The following is a 27,287-nucleotide window of genomic DNA, read 5'->3' as shown; positions in this document are numbered from 1 at the left end:
TATAATTCGTTTTTCTTCTTTTATTATTTTTACTGATGGTGAAATTAAGATACCCCGAATTACTAACAAAACCAACAGGATTCTTCGTTTTGATATGCCTAACGACACCATCCGATGATGCCTCGTACCCCTCAATGATTGGATGAGATTTATACTCGCATGTCATTGTTGCTGGAGGAATCGTTGATTTCATTTCCATTATATAATATTTATCTGTCTAAATCGTAATTTGCCTTGAATCGATTAATATAATCTTCTTCGCATGTTATTATCGAGGAAGATTTCTTTTTGTTGTTGTTGTTGTTGTTGTAGGGTTTAACGCCATTTTTCAGCACAAGATAGGCTATACATGGCGGCCAGTATTAATGGTGGAGGAAGAACCCGGAAAAACCCCGGAAAGAACCACCGACCCACGAGAAGCTACTGGCAAGCTTTCTCACATAACCACATTAGCCGAATATTTCTTTTTGTAATATCTGAGCAATTCTCGATAATTCTTTCCTCCACAGGACAAACACAACCGTGTCTTTCCTCGCGTGCCAACTTGACAAACTAAACATCGCTGTGGTCCTTTACTGCCTCGTCGAATCGCATATATGTGAGCGCCACAATATTCGCCTCTGCAGGATTTGTCGCATGATTTTGTTGATCCGATTGGTATCCATTTGCATTGCATATTATAATTTAGATATTTGTCTAAAATATAATAATGGATACATTTGATCTTGATGAGGCAGAATATATCATTCCTGAGGTTGATCGCGCGAAGAGAGAATTCCTCGATGATGGAGCAATTCACACTTGGTCGACATGGAAAACTAACTCCGTTGATGCTACGATGAATCTGGAACGGGCCAAGAAGATAATCGAGCATATAAAATTCGAACACAACGAAGAGCGATTTATCTTTGGAATAAAATTTATTGCACAAATGCCTGACGACACTTGGATTATTCGCGATAAACGAGATCCCGTGCGTGGCGGTAAGAAAAATGTTATTTTTGATAAAAATTCGAAGCCGGGATTATTATTGGGAATTGACGGTCCTTATTATGCTAGGGCGTATCCATCTAGCGCTGTTGTCTATGGAATTTATCGGCTAAATAATAATCCTGACATGAAAAATCTACCTGCGATGAAAGAATCACCGATGATAAACTGCGTGGCTGAGCGTGTTATCGAGCATATGAAAAACGCCCGTCGTGGATCTGGATTGACTCAGTTGAGATTGAATAAAATTAATTCATGGGCGAAGACTGTTGTTGATGGCGCATCGATTGACGATGTTGCTGTGTTGAGCAAGAAACTTAAATTTCCTATTACCGTGAAAACGCTATCGGGAGAAATATTATACTCGTCTCCGTATAGATCTCGAGGAGTTCCAATCGAAATTATTGATCATAATTCACATGCGTGGTCGCAATCGGTAATGATATTCCCGCGAGATCGCGCTGTTAAATTTTATCCCGTGGAAGGCGCAAAAGACAATTCCGATGCCATGTTCCGATATATCAAAATATTAGCCGCGTCTGATCCAATATCAGTTTGGTTATTCTCGAGCGAAGAAAAATACGATCAATTTATATTGCCGCGCGGAGATATTTACCGAGATGAAAAATTGCATGAATCTATGAAAAATATCGCGGTGAAATATTCGTCAAATCCCGATCAGTTATTAACGAATTGTTTTACGGTTCCATCTGTTGCTGCTCATGCTGCCAGAGAAAGAAATTCGTGGAAACCTACAAGGAACGAATACCTCGCTGATATTCAACTTAGCTGTATCGAATACGGCCATGGCGGATTGTGGAATACCAAATATTATTTCGAAGACATGATATCCGTTGATATGAGCGCGTGCTATCCTGGAAGTTTCCTTGGATATGGTGATTGTGCCGGTTATTTTGCTAAATTCGGCCATCCCACCAGCGAGATGACGAGAGTTGCAATTAACGGACCGTTGCCTGATTTTGTCATGACCGGATTCGCTTGTGTCACTTCATTCGAGTTTGCTGAAAATTTACATAAAATTTGTTATATTTGGTTTGGTCGGCATTTATCGCAGCGTCGTTGGGTTCCCACGGTGTTGTTGAGATATATGCTGGATTCGTCAATGTTAATATCGTTGACGGTGAGTGAGGCAATTATATCATACAGGAAACAAACTGAGGTGTGGTTGCCGACGGATTGTGAAAACGCGAAAGATATTGGAAGAAAAATAATTGGCAAATTTACTCAAGGAGGATCCGTTGATCATAAACACCGACACGCTAGGTTATTTATCAACGACGCCGAAATGGACTTTATTATCGCTGATACAGTATCGCGAGGAATATTCTGCAACAGAGAGAATATTATTATTGATGGAGTAAAGTTAGGTACCGTAATTAGTTACCTCGACGGAGAATCAGCGCAGTATACGCATTTGAGGTCTTCGATGCTCGCTTATGTTAGTATAAATTTACTGTCGATGATAAATAAATTTTCTGATATCGCGGTAAGGGTCGCAACAGACTCGTTTTATATCGATAAGAAATACCAGTATAGGCTGGATAATTTAATCGCCGATGGCTCTTGGGGGACTTGGCGGATAAAAAACGAGAATATTCTAGATTACTGTGAGGACGCCGATGTCGAAGATTGCGATAAATTTCATCGAGATAAATGCGAGGAAATATCGATGGCTGCATCCGCATTTGACCCGATTTCACGTAGTAAATTCGTTTACATGAATGGTCCTGGTGGTAGCGGGAAAACAACGCGAGCGATAAATTTATTTGCGAAATCTGATATGATAGTGCTGACTCCAACTCACAGATTAGCGCGAGAAATAAGGCAACGCGGCGTTGATTCTGGTACGTATCATAGTTATTTCAAATACAGCGGTGGATTATGGGATTCGGCTCGCATGGGAAACAAATATATCAACAAAATTATAATATTTGATGAAATTTGCACAGTAAATTTAGTTGTATTAAAATCATTCCTAACCTGGCTGGAGGAGAAAAATACCGCCGTGATAATGTGCGGAGATCACGGCCAGCCTGATCCTATTGATGGTGAATCTCCTCACGAATGGCTCAGGAATTTCGTTGACTATTATGAGGAAATCGACGCTGATTATAGATCCGATGATATTTTACTGACTGAATTTAAGAAAATAATTCGATTACAACCGAATAAGTTTCAATGTGACGTGATGAGAAGAATAATCGACGAGACTCCGATGGATATTTTTCTAAATTTGTGGCGTCCCGATCATCTGATCGTTGCTAGTAGGAAAATTGTTCGTGATATTATTCAGGAAATGCTATTCAAGCTTCATTACGAGAAATTTACAACGCTGCAGGTGCCGTTGTGTTACAGGCCCGCTGATACCAGGAAACAAAATATCAGTGTTACTTTACCCTGCGGAGAGGAAAAGATCTTGGTACTGAACGATATTATTCTTGTTGATATTAATCTTGTCAATGACGCGATAAACGCAGAAAGATCGCCATGGAAATTAGGCTATGCAACAACGATACACTCATCGCAGGGATTAACCGTGGATGGTCAAGTTTGGATCGTCGATGATAGAATTTCCTGGTCAAATTTGGTATATTTGGCCGTGTCAAGAGTAAGAAAATTATCTCAGTTAGGTAGAATTCGATTTCACATTAATGACGCTGGTGGTAGTTGAGTATCTTTCGGTATTATTTGTAATTCCTCCTTGGTAAATCCGCGTTGTGGCGCTAGCGAATCTAGGAAATAAATTGCTGGTCTTCCTGATGATCTTGTTACGGCTGATATTTTGTGTGTTGTAACGCTCCAATTTGGATCTGTTGCTCTTTTTCTTCCTCCCTCGGCCTCGCCTTCTTTATATAAATACCTGACCGTGACGCTACCTAGCACAGGCGGAATTGCGGAATCTCGCTTTAGGGGTATATTTGTTTTTGTAATCGCAATTGCAGGTTTCATTGCTATTATTCGAGTTACTTCATTATTTAGCGCGTTAATCACATGAGGCAATCTCGATACCCAATCATGAGATCGATTATCTTGGATGAATTCACGCGCGTACTGATATCCGAATAATCGTTCCGCTAGTGTTTTATTGAATCTTTCAACGATAGCCTGATTGCGATGAACACCAACTATACCACGTCGGATTTTAACATTATTCTTCTTCATCAATGAAGTAACCGCGCCGAGGAATTCTCGTCCTGGATCAATCTGAAGAAGCTTCGGCCAGGTCAGCGGAGATCGCGAGTAAATTTTCTCAAAAGTTTTTGAAATTTCCGTTGCTGTTTTATTCGATAACGGCTCAGCCTCCTTGTATCTGCTTGAGATATCAACAACCGTCAATACGTATTTGTATGTGACTCCGTCGACGGTATCGTGAGGAAGAAACATTAAATCAGCCTGATGGACTTCATTAGGGATACTGACAGAGAAACTCGCGTAAGGTATTTTCTTAGGCGGGGGGAGATATATTTGCCAGACTGCCTGTTTCGATAGCCACGATTCAGCAACGGATTGTTTTACTTTAGCGGCCTTGGCGAGTTTGGCTATTGCTGATTTTTCTCGCCAGAATCCTCGCGGAGAATAATATATTTGCTCCATTATTATTTACCAGCGCCGAATACTAATTTACCTTTCATCGCGCCTTTTATCAACCAGGTTGCCAATTTTTCTTTGAATTTTTTGTCAGGAATCGCGTCTATTACGTGAATTAGCCTGATATCAGCGAGATGTCTTTGTTGTAAATCTCCGCTGCGATACGCAAGATCGTGATAGTAACACGCGTTATCGATGGCGTTTACTGGATCTTCACCGGGATTTGGTTGATTATTATCGTTGAGTCTTATATCGAGCCTTGTTCCGGGTCCGCAGTAATTGTATCCTGGCAGATGCTTCTCTCCGGGATATTTCGCCCAAGGCAACCCAGGTAGATTTTTCATGGAGGCGGTAATGTCTCCTCCGGTTCTTCTATTTTTTTTTTTACAAATCTGAACTTGCGTGTATTACAAACTTCGCATTCTCCTGCAATTGCGTTCCTGTTATTGCGTGTGACGATTTCGGTTGGATTTATCGTAGATGTGCGCGTGCGACACTTAACACAATATAGATCCATGTATTCTAGTAACATGAATGTAATTGATTTTTCCGCCACGAAGAAACGCGAGCAGGTGAAACACAACGCGGTGTTACCAAATTCGATAAGGATGATAATTATTGGCCCGTCTGGTTCTGGAAAGACGCAGCTGTTGCTAAATTTGATAATGCGATGGCTAAAATGGGACAAATTGTATTTGGTTGCGCCGTCCGTTGATGATCAGCGTTGTTATCAAGTGTTAAAAGAATTTAGCGACAATACCGACGAATGCACAATCGAATTCATCACAGACATCAATGAAGCTCCATCTGTGGAAAATTTAGATGGCGATGTTAATAATCTTGTCGTATTCGATGATGTTATGTTGGATAAGCAAACTAATCCGGCTAGGATATTCTCGCGTGGCCGACACAAGAACACCGATGTGATTTACGTGACGCAGCGATATACGCAAATTCCTAAAGTTATCAGAGACAATTGTAACATTTTGTCGGTTTTCAATGGCGTTGATACTCACACGCTGAGAAATATTCATCAGACTTGGTGCAATGGCGACATGGACATAACCAAATTCAAAAATTTATTCAGCCGCGCCCAGGCAACACCGCATGGTTTTATCACGATTAATCTTCATGATCCGCGTAGTAGATATCGAATCGGTCTTGATCAAATTTATTCATGAGACTTGGCAGCCAAACTTTGCAAACTTCATCGACACCAGAATAAATTCCCCCCCCCCCGTTTTCCTTGTCTAAAATCATCGAAATTTACACACAAAAATTGCAATCAGTAACGAATTTACGCAAATTATTTTTCGTAGGAAGGTTTATTTTGGCTTTCTGAGGCTTCTACGGAGAAAGTTCTCGTAGGAAGGTTTATTTGGTCTGGAACGTCTGGTCTGTAGAACTTCCCTGCTGCTCTCGGATCGACATTGTACGTATATAATAAAGTAGTAGCTTCCTGTGGGTGGTTGGTCTTTCGCGAGGTTTTCCCAAAATATACAGATTGCTATGGATGGATTGCCATATATTGCTAAAAAATGTTGTTAAGCTTCACAAATCCAGACAAAACCGCATTTTATGAGTTATTATTGCCTACAAAGAACTATAAGCTAGTAACATGTTGTTTGGTGTATCATTTAGTCACTGTGACCTCTATTTTACGGTCTAGAAATATTCGCCATACATGCAAATTGTGGTGCGATATTGTGATCAATATTTGGATGACATCATCCTGTGTACCCGTCAGATTTAAGTTTTTGCAATGATTCTCTTTATTTAAACTATTCTCTTGGCATGACATCATCCTTTGCACCTGTTAGAGTTTAGTTTTTTGCAAGGATTCCCTTTATTTAAACTGTTTTCTTGGCATGAAACTTTATGGGGCATTCATTTTGGAGAGTACAAATGACCTTGGAAAAAATGGGGCCCCGAGTGGCCGAGTGGTCTAAAGCGCTCACCGTTCCGGATCACTGCCATCTCACCTCTGTCTGCGTGGGTTCGAGTCCAAGGCTCGGCTAGCGTGGGTACGTGGGAAAGCCTGCCAGTAGCTTCTCGTGGGTCGGTGATTCTTCCCTGGGTTTTCCAGGGTTCTTCCTCCACCATTTATACTGGCCGCCATGTATATCCTATCTTGTGCTGCAAAATGGCGTTAAACCCTGGAACAACAACAACAACCACCTTGGAAAATTATATTGTCCACTAGTTGTATGGTTTAGTCATCATTCTTCATGATATTTATTGTTTTTGAAAAACGAAATGACCAAAGTTTATTTATTCGCAGAATTTATGCACCCGGTTTTTCGATTCCGTCCGCTTTCGTATCAAGATATGTTTGGTTTTGCTAAAATCGTTACGGTCTTATTAACAACGCACGGTCAGGAATTGTGTCTTGCTACGTTTCAATATGGCGTCCCAAAATTTGATTTTCCAAACATCGGCGCAAAACAGATATTCGCATGCAAAATGTGACCTTATTCATCTTGAGTGGAATACAATTAAGAAAGCCAATACAATAAAGAGAACCGAATCAGTAATAATTTGACTGCTTTGCCGGAGTCTCGATCCTAACAGATCTCATAGAAACAGCCGTCTCAAGATCAATATACTCTTTGTCACCGTTGGAGTACATCCAGAAAATGTTAAAGAAAGTGACCGATAAGATGAATCTTTAGGATCAACAACGTTTAATCGTCCTGAGTATCAAATTTCTTTTTGAACATCTGATGTGATTTGTGAATGTACTAGGCAAATTATATTGGATCGGCTAACATTAATAACAGTCTAATCGTTTGTCACGAAGTGGGCATACTATCCGCCGCTATTTCAACGTTGGCATGCCGACCTAGAGTAATTTGTCTAAAACATCCTTTAATCGTATTAGATGCAACAAAATCTAATATATTTCAGCAGAGTAGAAATATAAATTTTCCTTCAGTTTGACAGAGTTTGCAATACCGTTTCCGTTTATTTCCATCTATGTCTAGGAAAAATTCACTTCCATTATGCTTGTACGTGTATGTAACAGAGAATCGGGTGTCAAGTACAAAATATAAGAATTCTTTAACGTTTAATGATTTAAACAATTAAAAAATAACCATTATAATAGGCATATAGGCAAGGAAATATTAGAATGAACATAGTGATTCTAAACACAAAAACTGCATGTACGGATGACAACACATTTCACATGATTAGATAGGTTGCCATTTGATGACATTATAGGCATTAGATACTGGAAAGTACAAGAAAATATCAACTAGAAAAAAAAATAGTAGCCATGATAAATAACTTTCCAAAGTCACTTGTCCTGGACATGTGTCTACGTAAATATGCTGTGGTTGGATATAGTTCTGTCCGTTGGGGGACCGGTTTATGTCCACATCCTTCTGTGAACAGAGTTGAGTTTATTTACTTTTATAACTTAATATTTAAATAACGTTTGTGTATTCCATGTCAGAGGTATACCGCCCTTCCATCCCCACTCCAAACGCCGGCTTTCAACTGAGCAATACCCTTAGTTCTACTTGGCGTTGTTTTTCTTGTCTTGGGGTTTTATGCCATGTTTCATGTGATGATATGTTACACATGACATAACAAGCCTCAGTGGAGGTAAAGTGGCCATATTAAGACAGACAATACCATTTTTTCCAATTCCCTTTCGTGACTCGAATAAAAAAAGGCCGCCAAAATGTTCAGTCAAATAAAGAATTCGAGATGGCCGGGTTAAAAATGTTTTCCCACTATCGCAGCCAATCAGTAAAGAGAATACTGCATAATAAGTTCGTGGGCTTATTTGGACCAATCAGAATCACACAAAATAATATGTAACACGTTATGATATCACACATATGAAATTGCACGTACTATGACATAATTCTCTATATTGTTTGTTTTCCTTGATCCTACAAAGTCAGTTTCACTGTCTGTTAAAGATAAGCCTACATCCGTAATCCCCAATATGAAAATAAACAAAAATCACGTGTTAGGTAGGCTTGTGCACCAAGACACACATTAATTTGGTGCTGATTTTATAGGGTGGTTGTTTTCTACGTCATCACCTTCGGTGTACACAATATAGCATATAATTATGCAACTGCAGGTAACCTTAATTCTTCCTGGGATCTGGGGTTCACTGCCGAGCGCGAGTTGCTTACATACGACTGCAAAACAGAGGGCTAATTCTCTGTTAAGTCAGCTTATTTAATTCAGCTAAGAAACAATTATTCAGAATGTAAACAATATCTAGCTTAACCGGTTGCTGGACAGACAGTTGATATATGTGAAAGGCCTATGATGACGATATAATGAAATGAATGAAAAGAAATTTCATGAATCTATGTCATACTAATAGATGAACCAAAATGTCGCCTTCCCTTACACGTTTTGAAGATGATGTTTTGTTCATTGAATCAAACAAGAACGAATATAAGTTGTATTTCTCGTCATAAATTAGCTTTGTTTATTTATAGGAAGCTTTCATTTACAGTCAAATATAACGGAGGTAGAGAAGGAGCTAAATACAACACTGGCACAATGGCCAGTTTACATTTCTGCTACACAAATACTTTTTCCAACAACCAGCAAACGAAATGTTTGACCCTCTATGTTAAAACATAATCAATTTCAAATTGGATCTATTGACACTCCTGAAGTTTACTGCCCAAATAACTGAAAGGCGGTAAGTTCACGCGATATCTGAAATGTTTACACATCGATTCACATTGTATTACCTTTCACAACGCATTCCTCATCAAACAAAACTTAATTTGCATGCACACAGCCGTCGATGTCGATATATTCACATGGCAGCTTAAGGCAGGAATTAACCATTATTTCGTTAGTAAACTGCTTTCTGTAACCAGGTGGCGCTATATATATGTAACTATCTGTATATACTTATAAACCCATAATATTCAAACATTACATAGGTGGCAATCAATGTCCCGGTAACATGCTCCTGGTCTTGTCAACTACCTGGCTGTCGAAGAGGAAATCTGAGACGAAGGATGGCTTTTATTCGCTTTACGTCCACAAGGCAATTGCTTTTGGTGTTGGTGGTCAATCTGTCTTGGAGACCTATGATCCTCCACGCAGAGTCACTTACTTTGTCAACTTCTTCACCAGGGCTTGTACGAATGGACAAAGACATGATGGCAAAGAAGTCGAGGTAAGTTTTTTACTTTCTTTAGTTTTAAAATTATGCACTTTTGATTTAAGTCATTCTTTGTATGTCACTGTAAATACTTAAGAATTTCGATTCGAAAAGAAACATGTATATCACTGTAATCCCTGCAATGCAACTCCCATAATTCTCTAGAACGCGGCCATGAGTTAATGACCCGGAATTTATATCGAGGGTTCAGTCTAACGTTGCACCTGCCAAAGTATCGAGACAGTCTTGTGAACTTCGTATTGTACATACATCAGGCTTTGTCGCAGCAGTCAGAAAAAGCTGAGAACGGCTTTTATACCTAAATTACTCTAAAGGAGCATTAGCATGATTTTGAATCATTTTACAATTATTTATGAACATTTCAATATTTAACCCGATTCTTAACGGGGTATTGGCTACATCCTGGGGCATACATTGTATGCATTCAAATGTGTACAACAATTTAACACACGAATTTCCAAGCAACTCGTATCGTCTGTTTACAACATAGTACAGATCTATTTGGCTCGCCCAGGAAGTATAATTGATACATAATCTTGACTTCCCTTCAAGTTTGTTCTACCTATAACACAGGCATATCTTGACTTCCATTCAAGTTTGTTCTACCTATAACACAGGGATATCTTGACTGACCTTCATGTTTGTTCTACCTGTAACACAGACATATCTTGAGTTACTTTCAAGTTTGTTCTACCTATAACACAGGCATATCTTGACGTACCTTCAAGTTTGTTCTACCTATAACACAGACATATCTTGATTTACCTTCAAGTTTGTTCTACCTGTAACACAGACATATCTTGAGTTACTGTCAAGTTTGTTCTACCTATAACACAGGCATATCTTGACTTACCTTCAAGTATGTTCTATCTATAACACATGCATATCTTAACTTACCTTCAAGTTTGTTCCTCCTATAACACAGGCATATGTTGACATACCTTCAAGTTTGTTCTTCCTATAACACAGGCATATCTTGACTGCCCAATGAGTAGCTCCCTGAAATTAACAAAACTGGTGGACGACAAACTATGGACTCGCAGCATCGTGTCTGAGCTAGGACTAGCTTTTCCGGAGACTGTGGCATTCGCTTACAACTCAGATACTGTTTATCCAAAGCAAGAACCAGATATCCGTGTTGTTCATATAGATGAGAAGAAAACAAACTTAGAAGAGATCGTAGATGTAGAAGTCAATAAATTCCTGGATAGATGTGTTAGAAAAGAAGTGAAAATGGTAAGAAAATTATTTGTTTGGCAGATAATGCAAGCAAATGAAGAGTGATTTAAGGTTTGACCTTTTTGCTGATATGCTGTTACGACAATACATCCAAATTGTTGATGGATATAGAGTTTTCTGATTATGGGTTATTTAGGGCTCGATATAAGGCAGCTATCCGGAGAAAATAGTATCTTTGCTGGTAAATTACAATTTATCAGAGTCATATTTTTCATATTTCTTATTTATCCCCAAAGACATACTTCGACAATATCCTTGGTAAAATGGTTAGACCCATTATTTTAAATTTCAATAGCAGTTCTGGAACGTTTAGCGAGGTTGGGAATATATAAAAATCCTTCAATTTGTTTATCCTTTACTTTTCCACAATAGAAGATACCCACTAGTGAAGTGTTTTTCTTATTTGGTTTTCTTCTGCAAGCATTACGTACTGGAAATCTTCAATTTCCACCACTTTAATTTTCTGTCATTTTTTAATAATAAAATAAATACACAACCAGCATATCGTATCTTTTTCATTATTAAGATTGTGGTGAAACCCTCTGGAATCATGTGGCATGCTAGTAACGGTGTGACGTACCATTGGATTCATAACCGCGAAGAAATCATCCAAGTAATCCTCGAATTCTTTACCCTGATTGATCAAGGAGACGCTGTGCTGGTGGAAACATTCATTGAGACCATCAAACCCATCAAAACCTCCAAGGGTAAGTAGAGGCAGCACGTACACTACAATACAAGAGATTCATCTCTCGAAAATTACCAAGGTTTTTCTTTTTCATCATCACTATCCCACTCTTCGGTCCACTCCTGGCTGACCCTGTATGACCATGGTTCGTGGATCACAACAAAAAATGTGTTAAAATAGTATGTATGCTCTTCCGATAAATATAATATATATATATATATATATATATATATATATATATATATATATATATATATATATATATATATATATATATATATATATATATATATATATATATATGTTCATTTATAACATGTTTATACCCATCCATCACTCTTGGCAGGTGGTAGCAGCAAACCGAAAGCTGGTTATTATGATTTGCTATGGATTTCCACAAAAGTTAAATATTTTTAGAAAAAGAAAACAATTATAGGGTATTCCAATCAACATTCGTAACATTGTCACATTAGACGTATGATAATTTCACTCTTTTAAATTTCATCAGTTGGGCAAAAACATTATCTATGTTTTGTTGATACAGATGTCTATTTTGATTTCCCTTCCACTTTTTGACTCGTGGCACTGGATTGTAAATGTAAGAAATCCAAAGCAAGGGGCGACATGCACAAATTGTGCCTGGAGTGTACAAAATGTAAGCCATCTTCTCCTTGCAGCATGTGAGGTTTGTAAGCTGAGAACACCTGGTCAGCCATTCTGCTAAAATTAAAAGGCAAAGAGAAAAGTGGAAAAGAACTAGTATGGATGTACTAAGTGAACATCCAAATACAGAATCAATTATGAATCTTATGGGAGAAGCTATTATATCGACCACCCCATCAGAAGGATGATACCTTCATCTGTGACATCAGCATATTTTTGTTTGTGGGGGGGGGGGTTTGGAGACAAATTTAGATTTGTTGCAGTCGCAGTTTCTTTAAGATATTCTAAACAACCTCAGCGTGGTTGCTAGTAGTTATATTTGACCATTCACCGTATCCATGTGATCCTAGGAGAGGGATCCAAAATGTATACCAGTCTTACTGACGATCGCTTGATGGAAACATAAGAAGCATGTTTGTAGATTATTCAGCATACGGTTTAGGATTGTAGTCGTTATTAAAAGCTGGTCAGAGAAACATACGGACAGATCAGCGGACAAAGACTATCCATTTGCCAATGTATCGGGAAATATAATACATTCCTTTATCTGAACACTAATGGTACAAGGTGCGAAAATGGACAAATGTCGACAGAGCGCTATATATTTTGTAAAGACATTTAAACGTGATATTCACACAACAATCATATATGTCCTTTTGTTTTTCAGTTCCTAGATGGGGATGCACAGAAAGCTGTGCTGTTCATCTCAGATCAACTGTATGTCGAAGAAGTGACGATACACCTGTGACGACAAATGTGAGCTTCTGTTCAATCTTTGTCGAGCCCAGATTCGGGGGAAACGGCAATTAGAACAGCACACAGTCATTTCCGTCTTGTCGCGATATGACTTCAGAGATGTAGGAAACAGACAGATTTGACATGTTTAGTGATTTATCTCTGGCACAGTGCTCCAAATGAGATGTTCCAGGAAAAATCATACGATTTTGTCAATACCTCCTTCCTCTTCCACCTTGTGCCTTGCGATCAAAATTAGTTCAAAATATAGTTTTCAATGGCGACTAATTATAATTGACATTTAATTCTCGACTTGATAAGAAAGGTTGAGGACTGTCAGATTTTGGGAAGTCAATCATGGGCAGTCACTTTTCCTGACAAATGTAATTTACATGCTTTATTGTCTCTCTACGAGCTTGTGATTAAAATAGGATCATACAAAAGTACATCAAATATTTGAAGGTTTTATTTTAGCTTTACACGTCAAAGATAAAAAGAGGTTTTGGGTTTCTCTTTCTTCCGTCGTCATTCGTCTGTCGCTTACCATATAACTTAACGCTATCCCTCCTAATCTGCTTGAAGGATTGATATGAAACTTTATATACACATTCATGCAATAGTCTAGTTAGTCATACATGAAAATGGTGCCTCTAAAGTATCAAGCATGGTCGCCAAAAACAAAACAAACAACAGCTAGAAATCTTTACATGCCATTCCTCGTCTTGTTATCACTACTCCTAAATTGATGGTCAAATCAACATGAGGTTTCCACTGAAAGAATTCGTCTGATCTCTTGTTAGAGCAAAAAGAGACTCGTTTCGAATGAACATCCACTGTGGCTGCACCTGAAGCCATCTTGTAGGAATTGTCCAGATACTGCTCTTGAATTGACAGTCATTTTGATATGGGGCTTTCAGCAGAAGATGTCTTACAATTTTTAGCTGGAACTAAATGGAAATGTAGTTTTCTCACAATGACATTCTATTAGAGTCATTGTTTGATGCAGATAATAATAGTTCACTACTGAGTGAATTAGATCCCGCTGCTTTCTACTTTGTTCGTGTAAAACAAATGCTTTTTAGCCAGGCTGTTGGCATCGTAATCTCCTGAAATAAAACTACCGTTAGCAGCAGTCACCATTATATGAAAGTTTCCTGCTCACAATAGTCATACATTCATTAGAACACACACCAGATCACTTCACATATTTCATGTATACAGTTGATATCTACTCAGTATGATTAATTCTCGTCCTTAAGTGATACTGAATACACATGATTCCTCAATATACTATACAGTCAAGTTATTTTGCTTGCATAATTCTATTCATCATTTAGTCCTAAACTATTTACAATTTGCTGTTTTGTGGAAATACTTTATAAATCAAGACCATTCATTACCTTCATCCGTAAATACTGCTTCAACTTCCTCCATATAATCCCAGTACTTATTTCTATGGTTGTCACGATGGCAGACCTTCCAGATTGACAAAGGAAAAGACCAATCGAAAGGCTATATTAAATATTTGCCCTCTTTTACCTATAGATCAACTGCGGGATTGCTTTCGTAGAAGAACCAGTAACAGATACCACTGCGATTTTGCAGCCACTGAGAACCACTCTGATTGCATATGGTGTGACTGACGAAGACGAAATAGACCAGTTTGAAAAAGATGTCAAAGAAGCATCTGCCGCTATTCTTGACAGTATCATGTCATACGAGAGTGACCTTGACACTTCGGAAAGAGGGGGTCTTCTTGCCCAGACTGATATTATTGGTACGTTGCACTAAAGTCTAGAAGAAAACAAAGTAGAACGAATATATATATATATATATATATATATATATATATATATATATATATATATATATATATATATATATAGTAGCGTAGATATAACGCATACAGTCAATAAAATACAGATGTAAAAAGCTGCAATCAATATTTACCAATATCAAACCATTCGTGCTTGAACCAAAGTGTGCATGAAATTCGCATTTGGACAAATTATTCTGTACAACTGATGACTCTCAATTTTTTATATATGTTAATGCCATCTTCCCGAGTCAAAATTTACCTGTGCAGGTACAATTGTTGCGTTGGACGACTTTTAGACCGTTCCTTTCGTATGTTTTCGGTGTTATGTCCACCACTAACAGGTACCTAAACCACGCTCACTTGTTCAGTCGTAGACGTTGAACACTCAGATAACTTCACTGCAGTAGCAAGGAAATTTCTACAAAAGGTTGCAAAGGTGCATACCAAATATGTTCATTGCAAATGCGTGTTATAATGATCTGCATTCAGCAGAAATGCAACTGCAAATACATCTAAATCAGCATTGTAAGTAGAATTGTTTGTTTGGATATACTGTCACTCTTTCTTTTGCTCTAAATGCCTTTAATATTGATAATGGACAATCGGTAGTTTTCTAATGAAGATACTATAAATCCATTGTTTCATCCGCTTTTCCTAGCCAATATGCCAGCCATAGCTTGATGCGCAGACATATGACAGAGTCTGCATGCTTACATTCTTTTAAGATGATTGACCGATGATGCATCGGGGGATACTTCACTGCAATTTCTACATAAGGTATATTCAGTAGATATAATGCATCCCAAATATATTCATCATGAATGCGTCTTATACTGTCAAAACATTATTCTTACACGCAATGCACCATCGGTCAAACGGCTTGTTTGCATGCAGACTCTATCATACGTCTGTGCATCAAGCTGTCTGGCATGTAGGCTTAGAAAACGGATGAAAATGGATTTATATAATATATTCATTAGAAAATTGCTGCTTGTCCCCTGTATGCACAAGGCAAAACACTCAAATTCATCAATATTAAAGGAATTTAGAGCAGCAAGAAAGTGTGACAGAATATCGAAGCAAACATTTCTACTTAAACGGCTAATTTGATGTATTTGCAGTTGCATTTCTGTCGAATGCAGATCCTTATAAGATGCATTCGTGATGAATATATTTGGCATACACCTTTCTAACCTTTATGTAGAAATCTCTTGCTACTTCAGCTACGTTATCTGAGTTTCAGCCTCTACAATTGAACCAGTGAGGGTGGTTTTGGCACCTGGTGGCGGTTGAAATAAACCCGAGAACTTACAAAAGGAACTGTTTAAAAGTCGTCTAACGCAACAATATCCGCTGCACAGGTTAAAAATCGTTCTTCCTGTCCCATCAGCTATATGCATCCCCACACCATGTACGAGTCCAATACAAGAAACCATATTACTTTTACTTACTAAGAAATTACTAATCTGGTATCTAGAAGAGGATTCTTACTTGGAGTGTGGATGCATATAGCTGTGGGGACAAGAAGAACGATTTTTAACCTGAATCTTATAGACTCTATTTAAGATCTATGGCAATCAGTTGCAAATAATACCATCGTTTGCTGTCTTTTATGGTTGAGTCTGCCTTGTTGGATGCTTGGACGTAAATATCATTTTGGCGTTCATGTGCATGGGCATCTGCTCGTGCTTCCGTTCATAGTCTTGATTAATATGCCCGTGCTTCCATTCATAGTCTAGATTAATCTGCCCGTGCTTCCGTTCATAGTCTAGATTAATCTGCCCGTGCTTCCGTTCATAGTCTTGATTAATATGCCCGTGCTTCCATTCATAGTCTAGATTAATATGCCCGTGCTTCCATTCATAGTCTAGATTAATCTGCCCGTGCTTCCGTTCATAGTCTTGATTAATATGCCCGTGCTTCCATTCATAGTCTAGATTAATATGCCCGTGCTTCCATTCATAGTCTAGATTAATATGCCCGTGCTTCCGTTCATAGTCTAGATTAATCTGCCCGTGCTTCCATTCATAGTCTAGATTAATATGCCCGTGCTTCCGTTCATAGTCTAGATTAATCTGCCCGTGCTTCCATTCATAGTCTAGATTAATCTGCCCGTGCTTCCGTTCATAGTCTAGATTAATCTGCCCGTGCATCCATTCATAGTCTAGATTAATCTGCCCGTGCTTCCATTCATAGTCTAGATTAATCTGCCCGTGCTTCCATTCATAGTCTAGATTAATATGCCCGTGCTTCCGTTCATAGTCTAGATTAATCTGCCCGTGCTTCCATTCATAGTCTAGATTAATATGCCCGTGCTTCCGTTCATAGTCTAGATTAATCTGCCCGTGCTTCCATTCATAGTCTAGATTAATATGCCCGTGCTTCCGTTCATAGTCTAGTTTAATATGCCCGTGCTTCCATTCATAGTCTTGATTAATATGCCCGTGCTTCCATTCATAGTCAAGATTAATATGCCCGTGCTTCCGTTCATAGTCTAGATTAATCTGCCCGTGCTTCCATTCATAGTCTCGATTAATATGCCCGTGCTTCCGTTCATAGTCTAGATTAATATGCCCGTACTTCCATTCATAGTCTAGATTAATCTGCCCGTGCTTCGGTTTATAGTCTAGATTAATCTGCCCGTGCTTCTGTTCATAGTCTAGATTAATATGCCCGTGCTTCCGTTCATATTTTAGATTAACCTCACTATTAAATTATTTCATAGCCCTGAATAAACGCGACAGGACAAATACGTGCATCCTGTCCTCAAATGTTCATTAATAAAAATGTAAATTATATACACAAAATTTCCTGTGCTACTGCTGTAAAACTATAAGGTGATGTCAGCATCAAGTTCAAAACTTTTTATTGTCTCTGTCAACTCTGAACAATAATCTTAGCTAACTCTGTCTTTAAATATTCGTGTTGTCTGAATGAAAAATACCGTCTATATGTCGAACATCGATGTTCTTTCAATTTTACATTTTTGCAAATTTACTTACTCGAATTGTAATTTTAGGTATTGACTTTGTAATTGCCAATCGCAATGGTGTTCTTACTCCTGTCTGCATTGAGGTAAATAGCCATGACTGCACCATCAACTGCCACACATTCGAAACCTTTTATCCCAAGATGAAGGCGATAACAGTTGGACCGTATGTAGAGACCATGATAGCAAGGTCTGTTAATTTCCTGATGGTCGGAAAGTGGGTGCTTGTTGTTGGAGGGGGTGATTACAGCAAGCATTTCGTCTGGCCAGCTGCTGAGGAAATGGGTATAAAGGCAAGTAGCCCTAGATTTTCATCAACCGCTTCATAGGCAGTCAGAGATGTATTTAGAAATCCAGACAGAACATCTACGGCAGCATTGTTGTTTGCCCATTAAGTCTGCTGTTGATATGGTGTCATGGTTTTAAACTTGGCAGTAAAAGCACCGATGTTTATTTACCTCATATTTACCAAGACGAAATCTGATGTTAATAATATAAAGTATACTTGAAACTAAAAATAAAAGTCACTTTACGTTATTCATCTCACCAGCAGTCCGTATTGTCTGATATAGGTTCTCAAATTTTAACAGTTGGGATAATAACCATTTTTCTCTGTACTGTGATCTTGTTGTCTGTTAGAAACTAGTACGTGCGTTTACCATGAATAGAGTGCACGTTGTTATTGCAAACTGAGTAAACTATCTTAAGCGCACTCGACAATTCAAAATAATATCCCTTCACAATTATGAAGGATGAGTGTTGTCTCTCTAAATTGGTTAGGTTGATATGTAAGTGGCTGTGGATGATCATTAGTGTTCTAAAAATTTTGTTCAAACTAGTTGTAATGCGCAATCCCAAAGACTGACGATTTAAAAGCAAATGCGCGGATGAATATTGAAGCAATAAAGCTAACTGACTGGTACTGCTGAATCGCATGTGATATTTCTGTTGTTACATGGAGAAATATGTATCTTTTTCCTTAACTCGACATAGCTGAAAATGATAGAAAGTTGTGGAAGAGCGATCATGCTTTTAAAGATATTTGGTCCAAAAAGTGAGAAAATGATATGTTATTTAATTTTCGTTATGTACCTTAGTCCAATCTTTAAGAATAAATGGATCAAACGTAGTTTTTTATGCAGGTCATGCTGGTTGAGTCTGATCCAAATCATTTCGCTAAAGACGATGTTGATGAGTTCATCCGTTTTGACTTCTCGGATCATACTCAGGATGACCAGCATGCCATGAAGATCTTCAATTACATAAGGAAAAACAAGATCAAGCTTGATGGCTGCCTCACGTTCTGGGAAGACTGCGTCCCATTGGTCGCAAGGTTGTGCCATCTTCTTAATTTACCAGGTAAGGATCTTACAGGATATTGCTTTATGATACATTAATGCGATTTATTATTTGCCTGAGGTGACAACTCGGATCTAATTATTCATGAAATCATAAAGTGTTAAACATTATTTTCAAGTACGAATTGTATCACATATTTTAAAATTGTTCGCCATTGATTATTGTAGGGTTACTCCATAAGTATTTTCACCAGTCTATGCTCTTAAAATAAGTAACAGAAAAGAACGAAGACAACAAGCTTTGTAAACTTTAACAAATAATTTATTTTACTAGAATGCAAAGTGAAAAATGAAAAGAAAAAAAAAGAAATTACGGTATTGCTAATTAATAAAAAAATATCAAAAAATTAAAGACAAATGTCCTAATAATAAAGAGTCCTGAATAAAACTCAGTTCAAGTCCAAAAACGATTTAAAATTGAAGGCGATGAAGTGTCTGTTATGTTCTGCGAAGTGCTGATGTGTCATCAGTCTCTTGTTGAATCACAGAAATAGTATTCCAAGTTTAAATTCAGTATGAATTTTAATGAATATCTTTATCCAAGAATTTTATCAGAGCACATTTGTATTTTCAGAAAAAATAATCGGTTGAATTTAATAATGTCTGAAGAAAATAAAATTCAGCGTAAACTGGTCACAACATAGTACAATTTAAAGTGTTAGATTTTAAAGCAAGACTGGTAAAATCTTCACTGTAAAAAGATAATATAGTTCTCTGCTTAACCTCAGGTCAAGATTAGGATTTTCTAAAAACAACCATTACCTAATGGAAAATAACCTTCTAGAATGAATTAATGAATCTTGATTTTTTACAAACACAGTATGCTAAAAAATGCACTTAGAAATCTCCTAAACCCTGACCCTGATCAACATATTTACTCCTTCTTTGTTTACCTGAATAATAGCCCCGATAATAAGCTCAAACACATATAAAATAATAAACCTATTGTTAGTTGTTTACATTAATGAAATTAAAAATATCAGTCAGGTCAAGCTGAGATGAACTCAATTTTGGACAAGGACAAGTTCAGCATACAACGTTACATTACAATAACATGTAATTGAATTAAAAATTAAACTAACAAACAAACAATTAAATTAAAGATACATAACATAATGTAGTATATGTGTAATCATTTGATATAAATATCAAAATGGCGCATGCCTACCAGAGAGGGATGTATCATTCACCCCTTCGAAGGCGTCCGTCCTTGTATTGATGTGATGGTGTTCGTGTGCAATGTCGTACAGTCATTTCATCAGTTTGAACAAGAAACAAAAACCAGAAAGGCAGGTGCAATCAGCGAAGTAAATTAAGATGAATGTCATATTAAGTTAGATACTAATCTAATATACAACTGTGGAGAAATAATTTAGCCACATGTCATTCTAGACGTGGACTGTAGTACAATATAGCAGTCTTAAAAAATGTACAAATATGCATTGTTACGAATATAAGTGAAGAATGAATGATATATGCCGCATTCGAATTTACTAAATTATGAGCGATTCGATGTAAACTTCATTGCATTGAATATTTTTCATGAATATCGATTAATCTATTCGGTCTTCAGTTATCTTAATGCACTAAATACTATTCTATATGATGCACCACTGAGTGATCATCATACAATTAGATATTAGTGCTTTGCTAGGAAAGGGTATTTGATCTACAGCGATTTCATGCGAACAAGCTTAGACTTGATATGAACATTCAACGTTTGTTGGAATTTTTTATATATACGTCTCTGCAATGAAATTAATTCTTTTTTATTTTAGATATATGAAGAACTAATACAGACATCACTTTTGTTATTATATACCATATTTACACTACTTTAAAACAATTGTAATCTTGAGCAGAAAGAAGTAACTCCATCACATTATCCAATTAATATATTCCCAGACGAGATAGTAATAACACGAGGAAGATGGTTTGATCTAGCGGTCGATTAAATTCGAAATATTTCTTGTCTATATTCCATATTCTATTAGACGAATGTAAGCACTCTTCCAAACTTTTCACTTTACCTTTCCCGGCCCATAAGTGGCTACGTTTTTTACCAGTTTTTAGTGGAATGCTTCGGTTCGCGTAATTCTCATTTGATTTAAATTAATCTCATGAATTATTTAGAATCTGTCGACAAACTTGGTTTATACGTGTGTATAAACTCCATGCTGCGATACTTTTTAAATGGCCTTTCTTGATGTGAATAGGAATTGCTCGCAGTTGTGGGTATTTTGTTTGTCTGACCATGTTTTGCAAAAGTTTATTGTGGGTGTCAAATATTGTAAGTTATCAAGCACACCTCTGGTATTTATAAGCGTTGATTAATTGTGCGATTGAATGGTTTCCCTTTGTTACTTGTTCAAAACTTTTCGACAGTCTTGTCTTTCAGAAAATCTTTAATTGATGTCTCCGAAATGCATAATATGCAAGGGGCATAAACAACTGAGGACACACATGGAACATGCCTTACTTGTACCAAATGTTCATTTGCAGTTACACACAATGAATAAAATACAGAACGTCAGATACTAACTTTGCACCAGAAGTCGTCTTGACACTTTAATTTTCCCTCTTCCATCGAAACTTACTCTCCACTGAGCCCATTACGTTGGACCAACTGTAGCTGGAAGAGGAAGGCGTTGGGAATTGTCACCAAACTTTTCTCCACGGGTTTTTTCGGCGTGGCAGATGCGGCAATTAGTAAAATATGCGCCTATTCAGTTGCTTGACTCAGGTAAATCTCTTCGACGTTGTAACTCTTAGTTGTCAATGGTTACCTGGAATTTGCATGAGATTGTTCTTCATTTTTTTGAATTTTAGTTAGTCTAGTGGGCATAATTCCCTCCATTCATGAGCGTTATTTCGGGGTCTTCAGACAAGTGTGAATAATGCTGTTCCGGCTGCCGACCAACAGGTCTAGTCGCCCCCTTCTTGCCATGCGGAAATGCGAGGAACTTGTAACCCGTCCGTCCGTTTTGCCACACATACCATCATGGCGATTCCTGAATCTGGACATCAAACTAGTAATTGAGTAGGGCGTGTAGTCTAAAATAAAATCCTCTGTGTCCTAAGTTGGACAAATCTTTATTTCAGACCCCTTCTAAATTAATTATAAATGCTACCTTCTCGAGGCTAGTTTTGGGTACAATTGTAATTTTTCGACTTACCTAAAACATGAAGCTATGGTGCATGGGAATCTACTGCTTGCATTGTTAGGGCGATTAACAGGGCAGTGCATCACTGGCGGCAGAGACCCAGACGTCTTCGGCTAAGTTTGATCTCATGACACGAGAGGTCTGCCCGCGCATGTCAAACCTAAAGCCGCATTATTCATTGACCCTTAGGACGGATACATTAGGAACGCCGTTGCTGTTTGGTGGAAAAATAAGGAAGAACGTAAACAGGCATTCACAAACTGTAGCTTCATCTTGCCTTTCACGCCTATAGTTTTTCCATGGGAGCAAGGCTTCCTTATTTTTCGAATTGCCTGGTTCGCCATTTTTCCGAGAATGGACGAATCACCGAAGTTATATTAACGGGGCTTAAAATGTCAGTTATCAACTCTCTCCCTTTTGGACTTCCGTGAGAGACTTGTCCTCCAATCAGCAGAATGCAGAATTTAATTAAAAATGTATCTTGTAGTCGCTACTTGACAAGATGGTAGTCGATCTGTCACATAACCCAGACTGCCTCCAGACTATTTCTCGTACTTATTGCTAACGGCAATTGTAGACTTGTCAGAGAGGGCAACCAACTCAACAAATATATGACCACACATAGGTTCCAAATGGTGACCTCAGGATCTGATAGGCATTTAGTACAATATGAGAATTTGCTGTCAGTGTATATATTAACTGTCGGATACTACCATGATCATATACACACATCCTAGCGCAAATTAACATCTAGCAATACCCGATGCTGCTGCCCGCAATAAACGTTCCAAGGTGCATTTAGGCATCACGGATATATTTTACAATAATTGTGTATCAGAGATATTAGCAAATAATGAACTGAATAGACCCAATTCGGTCAATCTGTCTCCCGCGAATGGAATTTGTCGTGGCAGCTCACATGGCTATTTGAAATCGATATGGTTTCTTAGAGCTCTCATCCTTGACACTGGACTATGAAACATGCTTCTGGGTAGCTGTAGCTTCGACACGTAGGGTGAAAAAGTTAATGCCTTTTCATTGGATTATAGATATCTACATATAAAATCAACTGGTTCCACCATCCGAGTTGTTGTAAGCAGGCTTCATATGGATTAGCAGGCTTCCGTCAACTGAAAATCAGTGCGAGTTGATCTGTACCCTCTCCTCCATGGATTAGTCTAGGTAGGTTTTTGATGCCAAATACATTCCACGGGCTCAAGCACCACGTTAAGCTGACGAAAAAATGAAATATAATTCGGCAACGTCTCTTTTTTTTTTGTCTATCAAGCTGGAAAAGGGATATATAAACACCTAACCCATGGGATAATGGTTAATGTGAGTTATATATTTGTCATATTCCATGATTACATCATATCAAGACGCAACTTAAAAATCTTCACTCATGAAATCAGAACCATCTCTGCAAAACACATGGTCGAACGGAAATAAAGCTGATCTGGGATATGATAAATGGAGTTAGCTGGCACGCACGGTCAACCTTCTCAAGCTAATGTCTGCGTAATCTGACATTGCAAAGACAATAGTTCAATCCAGTCTGGTGGATGCAACCCATAACTTCATCAGACACGTTGGAAGTCAACATATTTTCAGGGTTCGTCCGGTGATTTTACTTGGTTTCTGTTACTGTCAAATTTGCTGATTATGTATCAGGAATATGCTTTACTTTCATATTGGGAAAAAAGTGTCCCCTAAAGGTGACGATGATAGACTTAAGTTGATAAGTGCTGCTTCATCCTTTTATGTTTTCGAAAGGCCCTGTTGGGAATAATATATTCAAAGGATAAATCAATTTGATTAGTACTTACCCCTTTTAATGCTTGTAAAACCCGCACACACCTGCCCGCTAATGCAAATATCTCTTAATGTAATCCTGATAATCGTAGCTGCTTAACCTATGTGCGAGTTGGGAAAACTTTTGTTACTTAGTCATTAAGAAATATAGACAAGAACAACATAATATTTCGTTGTACCGCGATCACCTGATTTTAGAGATAGTAGAAGGTTTTCCCAATGTTAGGGTCATAGGGTATTTTCGCAGAATCATAAACCACCAGATAAATGCTTTCCATCCAAACAAGGTTTCTTACTGCCTTTCTAACCATTCTGCACAAAGTTGAGCAATTTTACTTTTACTTTTAAATAAGCAAATCATTTCTGGTTTTTATATATTACTGTTTACGTAAAATATACGAATAATAATACTGGAAGATTGCAACATATTTGCTTTGAGATCTGTTAATACACAACGTATACCTTTTATAATAGATTCATAAGTGATCTCATTCATTGGTAGCAGAGCTATACATAGTTGATACATACCTTAGGGTTCTTTAGCATTTAAGCAAAGCAATTTATCGAAGTCTTTTTATTTTTCATACAATATTCGATTTTTATATTCTGTTATCTTGCAAGGGTCGACCGAGAAAGGAGCGTTGAGCGCCAAAAGTAAGAGCGACACACTGGCTGTCCTGAATAAAGTGCCTGGCAGCAGCCCGCACTGGCCATTAATGAACCTCTACACATCATGGTTCTTGCCACTGAGGTCTCAAGCAGACATCGACAATATTCAGAAGGTACGAAAGTTCCCTTTGATCATGAAATTGGAATATGGATCCAGAGCGGTTGGTGTCACACTAGTGAGAAATGCTGATGAAATGGCAGAGAAATATAAGGACATTCGTGCTGTTCTACAGAAACCTGAAGATTACTCTGGCATTGGACTTGGTCATGGAAACACCTTGATGGTTATGGAGTATCTTACGGGTACAGAGCATGATGTAGATGTCATTCTCCATGGAAGAAGGCTGGCTGGTGCCTTTGTCTCAGACAATGGTCCAACAAGAGGTAAGACCTTCACCGAGACTGCCGCTTGTATGCCAAGTGCGCTTCCTTATGACAAACAACGACAACTTATTATAGCCGCTTACCAATGCTGCTTAGAGCTTGGTCTGAAGAACGGTGTTTTTAATGTGGAATTTAAGATGGAAGCTACTGGTCCAAAACTGATTGAGGTGAACGGCAGGATGGGTGGCTTCTATCACAGGGACTGGATCAGAAAAATCTATGGAATAGACTTGCTGATGTCTGCATTCGAGATCGCCTGTGGAATTAAACCGTATATACCAGATCGACTGCCAAGAGGACAGATGATGGGAATCATGTGCGTCCCTTCATTGCATAGACACATTATTCAAGACCCATACTATATATCCAAAAGGTTGGATTTAGAGGCTGCTGGAAAAATTCACTTCAACCTATTCGACCATCATGCTGCGGTTCGTGCAGGTGGTTTTGAGGAGCCGTTTGCAAATGTTGCTGTGATGGCGGAGGATCTCCCTACAGCCCGACAAAATCTTATGGAAATCGCTGAGGATCTAAATATAGTCCATCCTGACTATAATGTTAACAGTTTCCTGGAGGATTTCTGGAGCATATAGATCAGAAAATTTTCATAAGAATCTTTCTCTTATTTTATACAGAATTTTTATGAAATTAACAGTTATTTTAGGCTTAGAGTTAGATACAAAATATTCGTAGCGCTTTGAATATTATGCACTTAATATCGTGTTTTGTATTTTTTGAATGTATGTAGAGACATAAAAAATTGTACTTTGCTGTTTAATTGGTAGTTTCATATAGAATATTATTAGGGTGATGACATTATCATCTTCATTCATTAATCTTGTATGCAAAAGTTTTGCAATACCTTACAACCGGGTTGGTATTTTAGTGGTTGACAGTGGTTATCGGACAGGATGAGAAAGAATAAAAACCACCTTATATTATAAAAATAGACACGTATTAGATACTGATCCTGCGTTGGATTTGCTGAGCTTGTTACCATCATAGATGTCATATTTATGAATACGTTTTATTAATCATGGAAACATGTATCTATTATCAAGATGTTGCACGAGTTCGATAATAAGCAAGAGCTTCATGATTAAAGAAATTATCTTGCATCGAGTGGGCTGAACATGTTACTATTTGAAAGTTTGTATTTCTGATTTTAGTTTCGATAAATGTGGGAACTGGATTAAATTCATCTATATATCACGCCGGTACCTTTAAGAGTGTGCTGAGAAGTAATCTTGCATCTAGGTACATATTTTTGAGGGAGCTCTTGAGTAGCCGAGTAGTCTGAAGCGCTCACCGTTCCGGATCACTGCCATCTCGCCTCTGTCGGCGTGGATTTGAGTCTCAGGCTCGGCTAACGTGGGTACGTGAGACAGCTTGCCAGTAGCTTCTCATGGGTTGGTGGTTCTTCTCGGTGTTTTCCAGGGTTATTCCTTCACCAGATAAACTGGCCGCCACGTGTAGCCTATCTTGTGCTGAAAAATGCCGTTAAACCCAACGACAAAAAGATCTGTTTTAATCTGTTTATATGACTTGAACTCATGTGCCTACAACGCTTATGGTGGAATTGAATCTGTATAATTTGATATGTAATGCATATTATAATTTATATAAAGAAGAAAAATATACTGCTGACAGATTGCCAGCAGTGTCATAAAATGTTTTTTCTCTCACTTTGTTTGCGTGGTTGGCTTTGTCTTACACATTAAAATAATCAGGTTATTATTTTCGTGTCTTTCATTACTTTTTTTGCTCAGATTATTTTTTTAATCTGCTACGTGATATTCAGGGTTTTGTATTTCACTTGCGCGTTATTTTCACATTCATTTGTTCCATTTGGATGTCGAAAACAATATCAGAAAAAACAAAAATTATAATATCAACATGGGTTATACAGACATTACACGTATTGATTAATATATATTGCTTCCGATATGTGTGAGCGTCTTAAGATTATGAAGGCCACACTTAACAAGGCCTTTA

At 37.8% G+C, this 27,287-nt stretch overlaps 1 protein-coding gene across 1 annotated transcript in view; it reads left to right on the top strand.

The window, feature by feature from the left end:
- Positions 1-27,029, top strand: part of LOC149789606 (carnosine synthase 1-like) — a 71,719-nt gene extending 44,690 nt beyond the window's left edge. Inside the window, exons 5-12 of the mRNA XM_089971625.1 lie at positions 9,528-9,766; positions 10,742-11,008; positions 11,538-11,718; positions 13,030-13,118; positions 14,643-14,874; positions 17,936-18,198; positions 19,048-19,264; positions 24,861-27,029. Coding sequence (XP_089827751.1) covers positions 9,528-9,766; positions 10,742-11,008; positions 11,538-11,718; positions 13,030-13,118; positions 14,643-14,874; positions 17,936-18,198; positions 19,048-19,264; positions 24,861-25,885 — 2,513 coding nt within the window. The 3' untranslated portion in view covers positions 25,886-27,029. The remainder of the gene's footprint in view (positions 1-9,527; positions 9,767-10,741; positions 11,009-11,537; positions 11,719-13,029; positions 13,119-14,642; positions 14,875-17,935; positions 18,199-19,047; positions 19,265-24,860) is intronic.
- The last annotated feature ends 258 nt before the right edge of the window (positions 27,030-27,287 follow it).

Source organism: Sinohyriopsis cumingii, chromosome 10 (assembly GCF_028554795.1).
Source record: "Sinohyriopsis cumingii isolate HCF-2022 chromosome 10, ASM2855479v2, whole genome shotgun sequence".
In the NCBI taxonomy this organism is placed as follows: domain Eukaryota; kingdom Metazoa; phylum Mollusca; class Bivalvia; order Unionida; family Unionidae; genus Sinohyriopsis; species Sinohyriopsis cumingii.
Note: the sequence above shows the minus strand (reverse complement) of the source record. Positions and strands in the feature narration are given on the sequence as shown.